The sequence below is a fragment of the Myotis brandtii genome, unplaced genomic scaffold (genome assembly GCF_000412655.1).
Source record: "Myotis brandtii unplaced genomic scaffold, ASM41265v1 scaffold496, whole genome shotgun sequence".
NCBI classification, from domain to species: domain Eukaryota; kingdom Metazoa; phylum Chordata; class Mammalia; order Chiroptera; family Vespertilionidae; genus Myotis; species Myotis brandtii.
The window spans coordinates 393,031-404,560 of NW_005368921.1; the positions used below are offsets into that span (position 1 = coordinate 393,031).

At 56.8% G+C, this 11,530-nt stretch overlaps 3 protein-coding genes across 7 annotated transcripts; 2 read left to right on the forward strand and 1 right to left on the reverse strand.

The window, feature by feature from the left end:
* BLOC1S1 (biogenesis of lysosomal organelles complex-1, subunit 1) lies at window positions 1-3,506 on the forward strand. The gene is made up of 4 exons (XM_005876693.2): window positions 1-63; window positions 757-829; window positions 2,875-3,007; window positions 3,318-3,506. Exons 1-4 carry the CDS (start codon window positions 3-5, stop codon window positions 3,426-3,428), a joined length of 378 nt encoding a protein of 125 aa, XP_005876755.1. The 5' UTR covers window positions 1-2; the 3' UTR covers window positions 3,429-3,506.
* A 94-nt stretch (window positions 3,507-3,600) lies between these two features.
* On the forward strand, window positions 3,601-8,406 carry RDH5 (retinol dehydrogenase 5 (11-cis/9-cis)). 5 transcript variants are annotated; one of them, XM_014548117.1, is made up of 6 exons: window positions 3,601-4,216; window positions 4,333-4,371; window positions 4,773-5,117; window positions 5,281-5,539; window positions 7,632-7,795; window positions 8,001-8,406. In XM_014548117.1, exons 3-6 carry the CDS (start codon window positions 4,808-4,810, stop codon window positions 8,300-8,302), a joined length of 1,035 nt encoding a protein of 344 aa, XP_014403603.1. In that variant the 5' UTR covers window positions 3,601-4,216; window positions 4,333-4,371; window positions 4,773-4,807; the 3' UTR covers window positions 8,303-8,406. The 5 variants fall into 5 exon arrangements, with proteins under 5 accessions (XP_014403603.1, XP_014403604.1, XP_014403602.1 ...); XM_014548118.1 differs by having other exon boundaries at window positions 4,791-5,117; XM_014548116.1 differs by lacking the exon at window positions 4,333-4,371.
* A 693-nt stretch (window positions 8,407-9,099) lies between these two features.
* CD63 (CD63 molecule) lies at window positions 9,100-10,898 on the reverse strand. The gene is made up of 6 exons (XM_014548135.1): window positions 10,698-10,898; window positions 10,446-10,520; window positions 10,263-10,358; window positions 10,013-10,153; window positions 9,444-9,527; window positions 9,100-9,258 (listed from the first exon to the last, which is right to left on the reverse strand). The coding sequence occupies exons 1-6, from the start codon at window positions 10,863-10,865 to the stop codon at window positions 9,193-9,195; spliced, it is 630 nt and encodes a 209-aa protein (XP_014403621.1). The 5' UTR covers window positions 10,866-10,898; the 3' UTR covers window positions 9,100-9,192.
* Window positions 10,899-11,530: the final 632 nt, after the last annotated feature.

Here is an 11,530-nt window from a genome sequence, read left to right on the forward strand (position 1 = left end):
CCATGCTGTCCCGCCTGCTGAAGGAGCACCAGGCCAAGCAGAACGAACGCAAGGAGCTGCAGGGTGAGCCCACAGCCTGTCCGCCTGCGCGTCCTCTCCCGCCGCGGCCTAGCCTCAGCCCGGAGCCTGGACCTCGAGTAATGGCCCAGATCCAGGGAAGGGCGCGGGCTCGTGGGCACGGGCGTCGGAGGAGGGGGAGGTGGTTCTTCTTTGGAAAGTCCGTCCGGTGCCAACGGGCTCCAGTCCCTTTAGCGACGCCCGTGTCCCCTCGGAAACGCCCCTCGGCTGGGCCGCCGGCCTCGTAGTCCCGCCCCTGCTCCGGGGGCGCTGTGCCGATTGGCCCCGGCGGCCGCTCCTCCCGGGAGTGGGCGGGGTTCCAGGAGGGAGGAGGGTGTTGGGGACCCGCCCGAGATGGGATTCTCGGGGGCCGGAAACGGCCTTAGCAGGTGTGGGCGCCTGTTTGCTGAACCCGGGCTTGGGATCCGGAGTTGCCGACCCTGAGGCCAAGGAAGCGGGGAGTCTGCACCCCTGCACCTTGACGTCCCCGGGCAAGGCGCTTCCCCTCTCCGGGCGCCGGTCTCCCCGCCTCTGACATGAAAGCTGTTTCTGTTGGGCGAAGTCCTTTGCAGCTCTGGCGCGGAGATCAGCTGACATGTTCCCACAACTAGCAGAATAGTCATGAGTAGGGGGGCTTTCAAGCAGCCCCCTCAAAAACACCTCGTCGCCACTCCGATCCCTCCCCCCTCCTCCCCGCAGAGAAGAGGAGGCGAGAGGCCATCTCTGCAGCGACCTGCCTGACGGAAGCTCTGGTGGACCACCTCAATGTGGGGTACGAACCCTCCCATCCACACCAGCTGCCCGCCCCGCGTTTAGGCGCAGGCAAGGCCGAGGGCAGCCGCTCTTGAAGGGAGGGATGTGCTGCTCACCCTTCCCTCCCCCGCCCAGCTTACGGTCAGGAGAGAGGCTGAGTCAGCTCTGACCCTCAGCTCTCTCCCTCCTCACAGTGACCTCCGGGGTGCCCACCACCTGATGCCCTCCGCCCACCTCCTCGCACCCCTCAGGCCAGCTGTCACTGTGGTGGGAGGGCGGGTGCCCTCCTTCACCATGGCTGACTGCCTTCTCCACCTCCCACCCCCTGGCAGGCCCGGGGAGCAGCTGGCAGGAAAGAGACGGCACAGCTGGTGAGGGTGAGGGTGAGGGTGAGAGCAGGACCCCTGCCAGGCGCTCCAGCAGAGCCCGGCTGTCTCTGCCCTTCCTTCTGGGCCTCGGGGGCGGGGGCTTTTTTGCAAAGTCTGTCCCGGTGCCAACGGGCTCCAGGGACTACCCTCTGCTCCAGTCCTAAGTGAAAATGCCGATAACAACCAAAAACTTGGGAAGGAGCAAAGAATATTCTCTTGACCGTGAGTGACCCGGGGGGGTACAGAGATGATGGTTGTAGGCCGTTTATTGGAAGAAAGGAGGCAGTATGATGCCTTCCACCCCAGGGCAAATAGTTGTGAATCCAGAGACTGAGTCACCCAAGTGAGCCAGGCAGGGGCTGCCATCTTCATTACTCATTTCTGGGGAAGATCAGGGCAAGAAAGGCTGTGGTCAGGGCCTCTGACCGCCCTGCCCTCCAGGCCCCTCCCTCCATTCAGTTGAATAGTGGAGAGCAGGAGATCAACAGGAAAAACAGATTTTAGAAACTCCCAGAGGAATCTGGAAACATGGAGCCCCCTACTCTTACTGTTTCAGCTCCTACACGGCCCCCTACTGTGGCCAGCTGTCCCCAGGGACAGGGCCTTACCCCACACACATACATTGGCGCCTCCTGGCTCTGCTGGGACGTAGGCCCGGGCTTCTTCCTCTCTTCTAACTTTGCTAGGGGCCACCCCATTTTCAGTTTAGAGGGCAGCTAAGCCAAAGCCAGATTAGAAAGGGTTTTGTGTTGCTGCCCACGGCTCCTCTCATTCCCCGGAAAGGAACACAAAGGCCCCGTCTATCTCGGCCCCTGTCAGGTGTCCTTCCCACTCTCTCCACACCCCCAACCCCTTGCCCTCTCCAGCCCCCACAGATTCCTGTGGGTGGGGGCACCGGATGTGGAGTCTCTCAGCTGACCTAGAGCTTTGGGGTGGGTAGTGAAAGATTCACCAGCCAGTAAGGGAGAACAATGATTGCACAATTATTGCAGGAGGGTTAGGGGGAGTGGAGGCGGCCAGAGAATTGAGGATACCAACCTCATGGCAGTAATGGTAATGGCAGCCAGCACCTTGATTGAGGAGAAAAGAAAATAGAGCAGAGCGGAAGGAAGGGAGAACGTGTGCATGTGTGTTCATTTGTGTGGGCGGAAGGAGAAGGTTGGGAGAGAGACTGAGCCAAGAAGCAGTCCCTGGGAGATCTTCTCTTGACCCTGAGTTCCTGGGGAGGGGGTTGCTCTCCCTCCGACCCCAGGTTCAGGGAGCGGCCAAAGTTTCCTTCCCAACTTCTTGCACAGATCCCTGGGCTTCCAGTTGCTGCCAGATGTGTCCCTGCTACTGGATTTTCCCAGCTTCCCCCATCTCCCCCTTTTTCTTCTCAGCTCTTTACTCAGGGATATCCCCCTACCAGGCTAGCCCTTGCTTCCCCCACCCAGCTTCAGGAACTCTTCGGGGTAGGAGATGGTCTGTTTCTACACAGCTCCCAGCGAGGGTCTCCTGAGAATCCTGGGAGTGGGCGGAAGAAGCTGGGTTCATTTGCATGTACTAGTCTTGTTGCGTCACATCCCAGCATGGTCAGTCACGAGGTTGTCCCCAGCCTGACCCCTGGCTGGCCTCCCACTCTTGCAGTGGGGTGTTAGTCCTGGAGACCACTCTCACCAGTTGGGTGGGTCGATATCCTCCCTCCTCCAACCTCTAGTGTGGCCCAGGCCTACATGAACCAGAGAAAGCTGGACCATGAGGTGAAGACCCTGCAGGTCCAGGCTGCCCAATTTGCCAAGCAGACAGGCCAATGGATCGGGATGGTGGAAAACTTCAACCAGGCACTCAAGGTGGGCCACACTCCCGACATCACCATCGGCATCCTGGGCCCCCACTGGCTGCCTCCAGTAGGGTCACCTCAGACCTGGGGCTAACGAAGAAGTGGGATGGCCCCAGAAACCCCATCTGTGGCCCCAGAAACCCCATCTGTGGCCCCAGAAACCCCATCTATGGCCCCAGTGTCAGAGAGGCTAGAGAAAGGTAAAGGGAGCTTGTGGTCCTAGCAAAGCCCTTTGTAGGGGTGGGTGGGAAGTGCCCCTATTTATCCACTAGAGCCACACTCACCCTGATTTGAGGACCCCCACCCTTTCCTCTTCCCAGGAAATCGGGGATGTGGAGAACTGGGCTCGGAGCATTGAGATGGACATGCGCACCATTGCCACTGCCCTGGAATACGTCTACAAAGGACAGCTGCAGTCGGCCCCGTCCTAGCCCCTCTCCCCTCCCCCCTCCACCTCCCCATGGAGCAGGAGGGAGGCTGGCAGGCCACAAATAAAACACAAGCCTCAATTTCTCTGTGATACATTTCAAGGAGCTACTAGCTGAGTATCGGGGGGTGGGAGGGGAAGGGTCATAGACTGTTTCCCTAAGGGACAGGCACCTGGTGCAGGCGCCCGCCCGTTGGGTGACCAGAAGTCGGAGTTTCCCACACCTCTCCAGAGAGGGTCCCAGGAGGCCCTGCCCGGCAAGCATCCTGACTTAGGACTTCCCTTTCCTGCAGGGGAGCAATGAGGCAGGGAGCGGGCCTGGTCCCGCCTCTGGTGCTCTGCCTCTCACGTGCCCATGGCCTCTCCCAGCCCGGTACTAAGCCATGTCATGAGTCTGGACCTTGTGGGAGATTAACTCTTGGGTATGGGAGCGCTTTGGAGGAGAAATGACAGGTTCAGGGTCACCAACAGGCAGGGGCAGCTGTCATACTTGATAGATCCTGCTCCTGGGAGTCTACGACAGAGATGGTCAGGAACCCCGGCTGGAAAAGGTAGCCAAGAAGGGGGTCTGGGCACTCCTGGCCCGTGCCAAGCCGCGGCTGACCGGCTTCCGCTTCCCTGACTCTGCCTCTCAGTCCTCCCCCCCTTCCCCCCACATATACTTAATACCTCTGGCACCCAGTCCACCCGCCGTGGACTTTGGCCTCAGCTGTAGCTCGTGCGGGAGCCGGGAGGACTGGGAGCAAAGGAAGAAGCGTCTGGTGCAGCACCTGCCAGCTTTCCCCAGAGGAGGTGAGCAGGGCGGGAGCTGGGGTGCTGGGCGGACTTGCCGGGCATCGCATGTGCTGATAACTCACACTTTAAGCTTTAAGTGCTTCCTCACACTTCTCCCTTCTGATCCTGCACAGCTCCCCAGTGGGCGTGTGGGTGCTGGTCCCACCCGGCAGGTGAGAAAACTGGTCCAGAGACGCAGTGAGATGCTCAGCATCACACAGTACGGTAGGGGCCACCGGGACTGAAGTGCGGGGCTCTTTGCCCGTGTGTTTCCTAAAACAAGGCCCGACTTAATTTAGAGAGTTCAGGTGTCCCTGGTTCAGCAGGAGAGAAAAGGGGACAGCAAACGAGAGCTGCTGCTCCCGTGCAGCAGGCTGCACTCGGAAGGGGCTTATCTGGTTTTCATTGTTACCCACAAGCATAGGGGCTGCCCAGGTCCTGGCTTTGCCTAGAGGAGGCACAGTTTGCCATTTATCTGCCAAGCAGATGCTGAGACCGGAGACTCCCAGCTAGGGAGGCTATTAGGGGCAAGGGCTCGAGGGCCAGAGTAAACCGCACGTGTTCTCCTGACCAGCCCGGCTGCCACCTGCAGATCACGTGGGCTCGGCCATGTGGCTGCCTGTGCTGCTGGGAGTCTTACTCTGGGCAGCACTGTGGCTGCTCAGAGACCGGCAGAGCCTGCCCCCCAGCAATGCCTTCGTCTTCATCACCGGCTGTGACTCTGGCTTCGGGCGGCTCCTGGCACTGAGGCTGGACCAGAGAGGCTTCCGAGTCCTGGCCAGCTGCCTGACCCCCTCGGGGGCAGAGGACCTGCAGCGGGCTGCCTCCTCCCGCCTCCACACCACCCTGCTGGACGTCACCGACCCCCAGAGCGTCCAGCGGGCAGCCAAATGGGTGGAAACATATGTTGGGGAAACAGGTGAGTCTGGCTGAGCCGCTGGGAACATGGTGTAGGGTGTTCACTCACACGGGCAGTGGGAACCAGGGGGGATGTGAGGGGAAGGAGCAGTGCTCAGGCCGCCCAGGAAGGAGGGGCCTTGGAATGCCTGCCCTACCCTCCGTGACTCCCCCACCCCCCACAGGGCTTTTCGGTCTGGTGAATAATGCCGGTGTGGCTGGTGTCATTGGGCCCACACCATGGCTGACCAGGGATGACTTCCACCGGGTGCTGAATGTGAACACACTGGGTCCCATCGGGGTCACCCTTGCCCTGCTACCTTTACTGCAACGGGCCCGGGGCCGGGTGATCAACATCACCAGCGTCCTGGGTCGCCTGGCAGCCAATGGTGGGGGCTACTGTGTCTCCAAGTATGGCCTGGAGGCCTTCTCAGACAGTCTGAGGTGAGGGGGCAGGGCCCCAGGCTCCCAGCCCACTCAAAAAAGAATTAGTGTCTGCCCTGCAAAGATTACTAAAACATGGAATGCTTCAGAGGAGATAGTCTAGGGCTCGACTTCATAGCCCAGCCTCTCATGTGAGTCTTGTGACCGTAATAGGTTAATTTTCTTATCCCAGTTTATTCCTCATCTGTTAGATCAGGATGAGAAGACCAATGTCATGGGTGTTGGGAGTGAAATGAGATACATGTAAAGCCCAACAGTACCTGGCACATAGAAAATGCCCCAAGCCCTAGCTGGTTGGCTCAGTGGATAGAGCATTGGCCCGTGGACTGAAGGGTCCCAGGTCCAATTCCAGTCAAGGGCACATGCCTTGGTTGCAGGTTCCCCGGCCCTGGTCAGGGTTCATGCAGGAGACAACCAATCGATGTATCTCTCTCACATTGATGTTTCTGTCTCTCCCTCTCCTTTCCACTCTCTAAAAACCAATGGAAAAATATCCTCAGGTGAGGATTAACAAAAAAGAAAATACCTCCAAAAGCCTGCTATCATTATTAGTATTATTAATAACTAGAGGCCTAGTGCACAGGTGGGGTCCCTTGGCCTGGCTGGCGATTGGGGCCGATCAGGGCCATCTTGCCCAGTCCTGATTGGGGCCGATGGGGGCCAGCCGGCCAGGGAGGGACTGTGGGAAGTTGGCCGGTTGGGGAGGGACTGGGGGGGGGGGGGGCCCCCGCTGGTCAATTGGTCCTACCAATTGATCCGACACTTAGCATATTAGGCTTTTATATAAAGAGATGATTATTACAATGAGCTACCTTTACATGTTTTCTTATTAATTCTCATGGTAGGTATTAATACCTGTAGCGTAACATAACTTACCCAAGACCACTGGAACTGTGCTCACCTACTGAGCCTGGTCATTCTGTTCTCCTGCCCCTCATCTTTAGATGGTAATGTTCAAAGTCCCATGAGAGCACAGTGAAGACTTGACAAGGATGACATGGGAGCAGGGCCTGAATTTTAAGATTTTTTTATATTTTTAGAGAGAGGAAAGGAGAAACATTGATGTGAGAGCGAAACATCTATCAATCGACTGCCTCCTGCACACTCCCTCCCCAGGGTTGAGCCCACAACCCAGGCATGTGCTGAGTGGGAATCAAACCAGCAACCTTTTAGCGCACAGGACAATGCTCCCACCACTGGCCAGGGCTAGGCCTGGATTCTGAGCAGAAGTACAAGTCCCCCAAGCCAAACCCACCTTCTGAAGGAAACCTGCCTTTGTTACCATCACTCTGCAAGTAATTTCAATATTGACTTTTTTTTTAAATGTGTTTTTATTTATTTTACAGAGAGAAAGGGAGAGGGACAGAGAGATAGAAACATCGGTGAGAGAGAGACATTGATTGGCTGCCTCCCACACGCCCCTTCTCCCCCCAATGGCATGTGCCCTGACTGGGAGTCAAACCGGGGACCTCTTGACTCATGGGTCAACACTCAACCACTGAGCCACACCAACCAGGTTCTACTTTTGTCCCTATCCATCTATCTTTTAATTTTCCAATTGGCATCATGAAACACATACTTTATACTTGGACTTCTGCATCTGTGCCGGGGTGGTTGGATGTATCCCCACTTTCCTCCCAGCAAATACTAGTCTACACCTCCCTACCCAGCACTCAGGACTCCACCCTGTGTTTTGGGAGCTAGGGAATGGGGTTCTTCGAGGGCTGGAGTTGGCAAACCATGGTTCTCAGGCCAGATCTGACCAGCTGCCTATAAGCCAACAAAGGTTTTTACATTTTTAAATGATTATATAAGTACCTACATAATATTAATTTTTAGTCCTGCATTACAGAAAGTATTTACTATCTAGACCCAACCCCTGCTCTAGGTTGTAGAAGAGAATACACAGGGAAAAAACCTCCCTCCCTCCCTCTGTCCCCACTTGCCCCTCATCCCAGGGCAGCAGCGTATCCCTTAGTCAGGACCCCTGTCCCTGGTGTAATAACTTTCCCATCACAGTCTCCCACCCATGTCCCTGGGTAAGAACCCTATTAGGGTAAGAACCCAAAAACTTCCCTCTACCCCACTCCAGGCGGGATGTGGCTCCTTTTGGAGTACGAGTCTCCATCGTGGAGCCTGGCTTTTTCCGAACCTCTGTGACAAATCTGGAGAGTTTGGAGAACGCCCTGCAGGCCTGCTGGGCACGGCTGCCTCCAGCCACACAGGCAAACTATGGGGATGCCTTCCTTACCAAGTGTGAGTAGCTGGGCCCATACAGGGGGGAATGAAAGTGCCAGAAAGGTCAGCCCTGCACCAACCTACCGGGAGGAAGTAGGAAGGGCAGTCGGGGTGGGTGAGGGTGAATGGGGTGCTTTAGGACACCCAGGCCATGTGGAGCCTGCCCGTTCCCCGTAACTGGGGACGGGATTAAGGATCCCTCTCATCTCTGCTGGGCAACAAGCCTCAGGACCCAGAAGAGGGCCCGAGATGGGCTACAGTGGGACAGGGACACTGATTCCAACCACCCACTGGGCTGCAGACCTGGAAGTGCAGCAGCATGTCATGAACCTCATCTGTGACCCGGACCTGACCAAGGTGAGCAGGTGCCTGGAGCATGCCTTGACTGCTTGCCACCCCAGAACCCGCTACAGCCCAGGCTGGGACGCCAAGCTGCTCTGGCTGCCAGCCTCCTACCTGCCAGCCAGCCTGGTGGATGCTGTGCTCACCTGGGTCCTTCCCAAGCCTGCCCAGGCAGTCTCCTGAACCCAGTCTTCCAGCAAGAGATTGTTCTTCAAATGCAAGAACTTCATTCCTGTCCCCACCCTGGTACTGGCACAAAACAGGCACTCAATAAATGTGTTTTTAAAGAAGTAGATGGGCAGAAACGAAGGTGCTCGGTTAAGTGCTGTCAGTGCCTGCGAAATAACTAACACCCACTGGAGGGCGCAAGAGGGCTGCGTCCCTAGTTGGTCTTTAAAGCTGCACCTAAATGGCCACTGGAGGGCACTATTGGATGTCTCCTTTCTTTTCTCCATGGAGTAATACTAGTAATGCAATTCAGCGTTTGGGAATGGCCCTCATATTTTTCTTGGGGGGCAAGGGAAAGAAGTATGGAGGGGTCACGTCTAGGCTGGAAAAAGGTAGTACTCACTTAAATTATTGTCTAAGTCAAGAAGGATGACACTGGCCACACAGATGTCAGAGCAACTCATCACCACCCTGAAAGGAGCCAGGCCCCTGGGCTGGGGAGGGAGTTGCTGGGCCCTGAGTTGGACAGAAGGCCAAGGAGACGTCCGTGGTAGATGTCATGGCGGGCCTCTCCCAGGTAGGACCTTTGTGGGTTTAACTGCAGTACTGAGCCTAGCAGCACACTAGGAGATGGGGAGGGCAGTGGGCCACAGCCTCCTCCCAATCCCGCTTCCCCGGCCAGCCCAGCCAACCATTCCCAGACACCCCCCACAACAGGCCTTCCTTCCTGGAGGTGCAAACAGAACAAAGGCCCGGAGTACAGGAGCATGGATGAGGAGAGAAAGGGATAAAGTATCACTCAAGACAAACAGTCTTTTTGGTCTGAAAAAATAATCAGTTTAATTGAAAAATGTGGAGCATATTACCCCTCTCTCCTAGATGAGGGGCTAAAGAGACCAGAGTCCCTACATCACTTCATAGCCACTTTGGATACTCTTCACAAGGCAGCAGGCAAAGACAATTCCCAGGACCTAGAAAGAAAGATGGGGGGGGGGGGGGGGGGGGGGGGGTAGTGAGAGGAGTCAGAAAGGCAAGGTACCCTCAACCACCCAAGAGCCCCAAACACACCCAGGGCTCCCCTCCCCAGATGAGCACCTCCTGCCCGCTGCCCCTACTCTCCAGATGCCCTGGAATGAGTCCCAAGGGTGCCTCTCACCTCCACAAAGGCAATGCCCAGGGCTGCCGCAGCCACCACCAGCACGTTGCTCCTCAGCCAGGCCCCAATCTTCTCCACACAGCCCTGAGGGTAGAGACAAATAGGTCGAGGACACCATCAAAAACTTCCCTCCCACCTCCCGTGTGTCCATCTGTCTCTTCACCACCCTCTATACCAGTGGTTCTCAACCTTCCTAATGCCACAACCCTTTAATACAGTTCCTCATGTTGTGGTGACCCCCAATTTCATTGTTACAAATTGAACATAATTAAAGCATAGTGATTAATCACAAAAACAATATGTAATTATATATGTGTTTTCCGGTGGTCTTAGGCGACCCCTGTGAAAGGGTCGTTCGACCCCCAAAGGGGTCGCAACCTACAGGTTGAGAACTGCTGCTCTATACCTTTCTCCCCACCCCTAGCATTCCCAGATCCCCTCCCCATTCCTGATCCCCAACTTCTCAGAGCCCCAACCCTCTCCACCTCCATCCCTGGTTCCTCTCATCTCTTGAAACATTTCCCAGGTTTCCCAAGTGCCCTGCTATCTCATCTCAGCCTTCTCCCTACCTCAGTATGGATGTCCTTCACCTTGAAATTAACCCCGCAGCCCGCAGTGACGTTGATGCAGCAGGAGTCAGGGACACGGTCCTTGGGCTCAAGAGGGACCGTCTCCCAATCTGTGTAGTTAGCCGCCCCGCAGCACTTGAACTGGGGGAGAAGAGAGATACGGGGGAGGTTGTTAGGTGAACCTCCACCTTCAATATGAAGATGAGAGCCTTCTTCCTCCATTACCCCTGATCCCAGCAACCCCACTCACTTTTTTCTGCATCTCGTCCAGGAAAAGATCTGTCTGGTTCTGTTTGGGATAATTCTTCATCTGCTGCCGGAAGTCCTTATTAAATTCTGACCTCACCTGGGAGTAGGGAAGTTGAGGTCAGAATGCAGGGTACCTGGGCCGCAGAGCCTCTGAGGGAAGGCTCTCCCCTTATTCCTTGCTTACCTTGTCTCGAAGCACATAGCCAGCAATGGCGGTGGCCACCTCCACCAGCACAATAAGAGACAGGAAGATGACAAACTGCAGGCACGAAGGACAGGAGTCAGGTTTGGAGTCCGGGTGAGAGGGGCCTGCTGTGGCCCAGCCAGTGTCTGGAACACTCACAACGGATTTCCGCGCCTACCCACCTCCTGAGCCCCGCCACAGAAGAAACCTTCCAGAAGTCCACACACACCCCTGGCCCCACTGGCCACTCACCGTCAACATAAGACAGTAGCTCTCCTGGCAGGCCCCACAGCAGCCCACAATGGCCACCAGGAAGAGGAAGGCACCCACTGCAATGATGACCACAGGCAGCACGGAGCTGGCGGTCCCCTGGCTGACCGTCTGATTGAAGATGAACAGGGCCCCTATGCCCACAGCCATCAATCCCACTGCACAGGCCTGCGAAGGAAGCAGGTCGGGGTCAGGCCAGACCCACACCCATCTGGAGGGCAGCGGGCGCACCCAGGAGTCAGCCTTAACCCCATCCCGGAGCGGCAGATGCTCACCCCCAGAAAACGGCTGAGGGGGAGGATGACCCATCGTCACCCAGTCTGACCAACGGCAAAAAGGGAAGTTCCCAGGAAGCTTTAACCCCGGGGCACACATTCCTAACCGGGAGTAGTGTTCGCTCTGGGCCCTGGCCTCCTAGGGCCGCCCTCTCTCTAGCCACGCCCAGCCCTTCCCATCAGCTGGGCAGCCGGGAAGGGGTGAGAGCGGCGCCCCCAACCTGGCCAGGGAGCTCAGCTGGTCCGGGTCTCCCAGGACCCCAACACTGCAGGTCTGACCCCATCAGAGCACATGCAGGAATCGACCAGTGAAAGCACAAATAAGTGGAACAAATCGATGTTTCTCTCTCCTCCTTCCTCTCTCTTAAAATCAATAAAAATTTTAAAAGAAGACTGGGGGGCCCCTCCCTGGACAAACAGTGCCCACGGCAGCGATAGCATCAGCCGTTGGCCGGTTGCCCCACTAACCCTGTCACAAGGTTGGGTCACCGGACAGGAAGGGCCAGGAGGGGCGGGGGTGCCCGTTCCCACCCACACCCG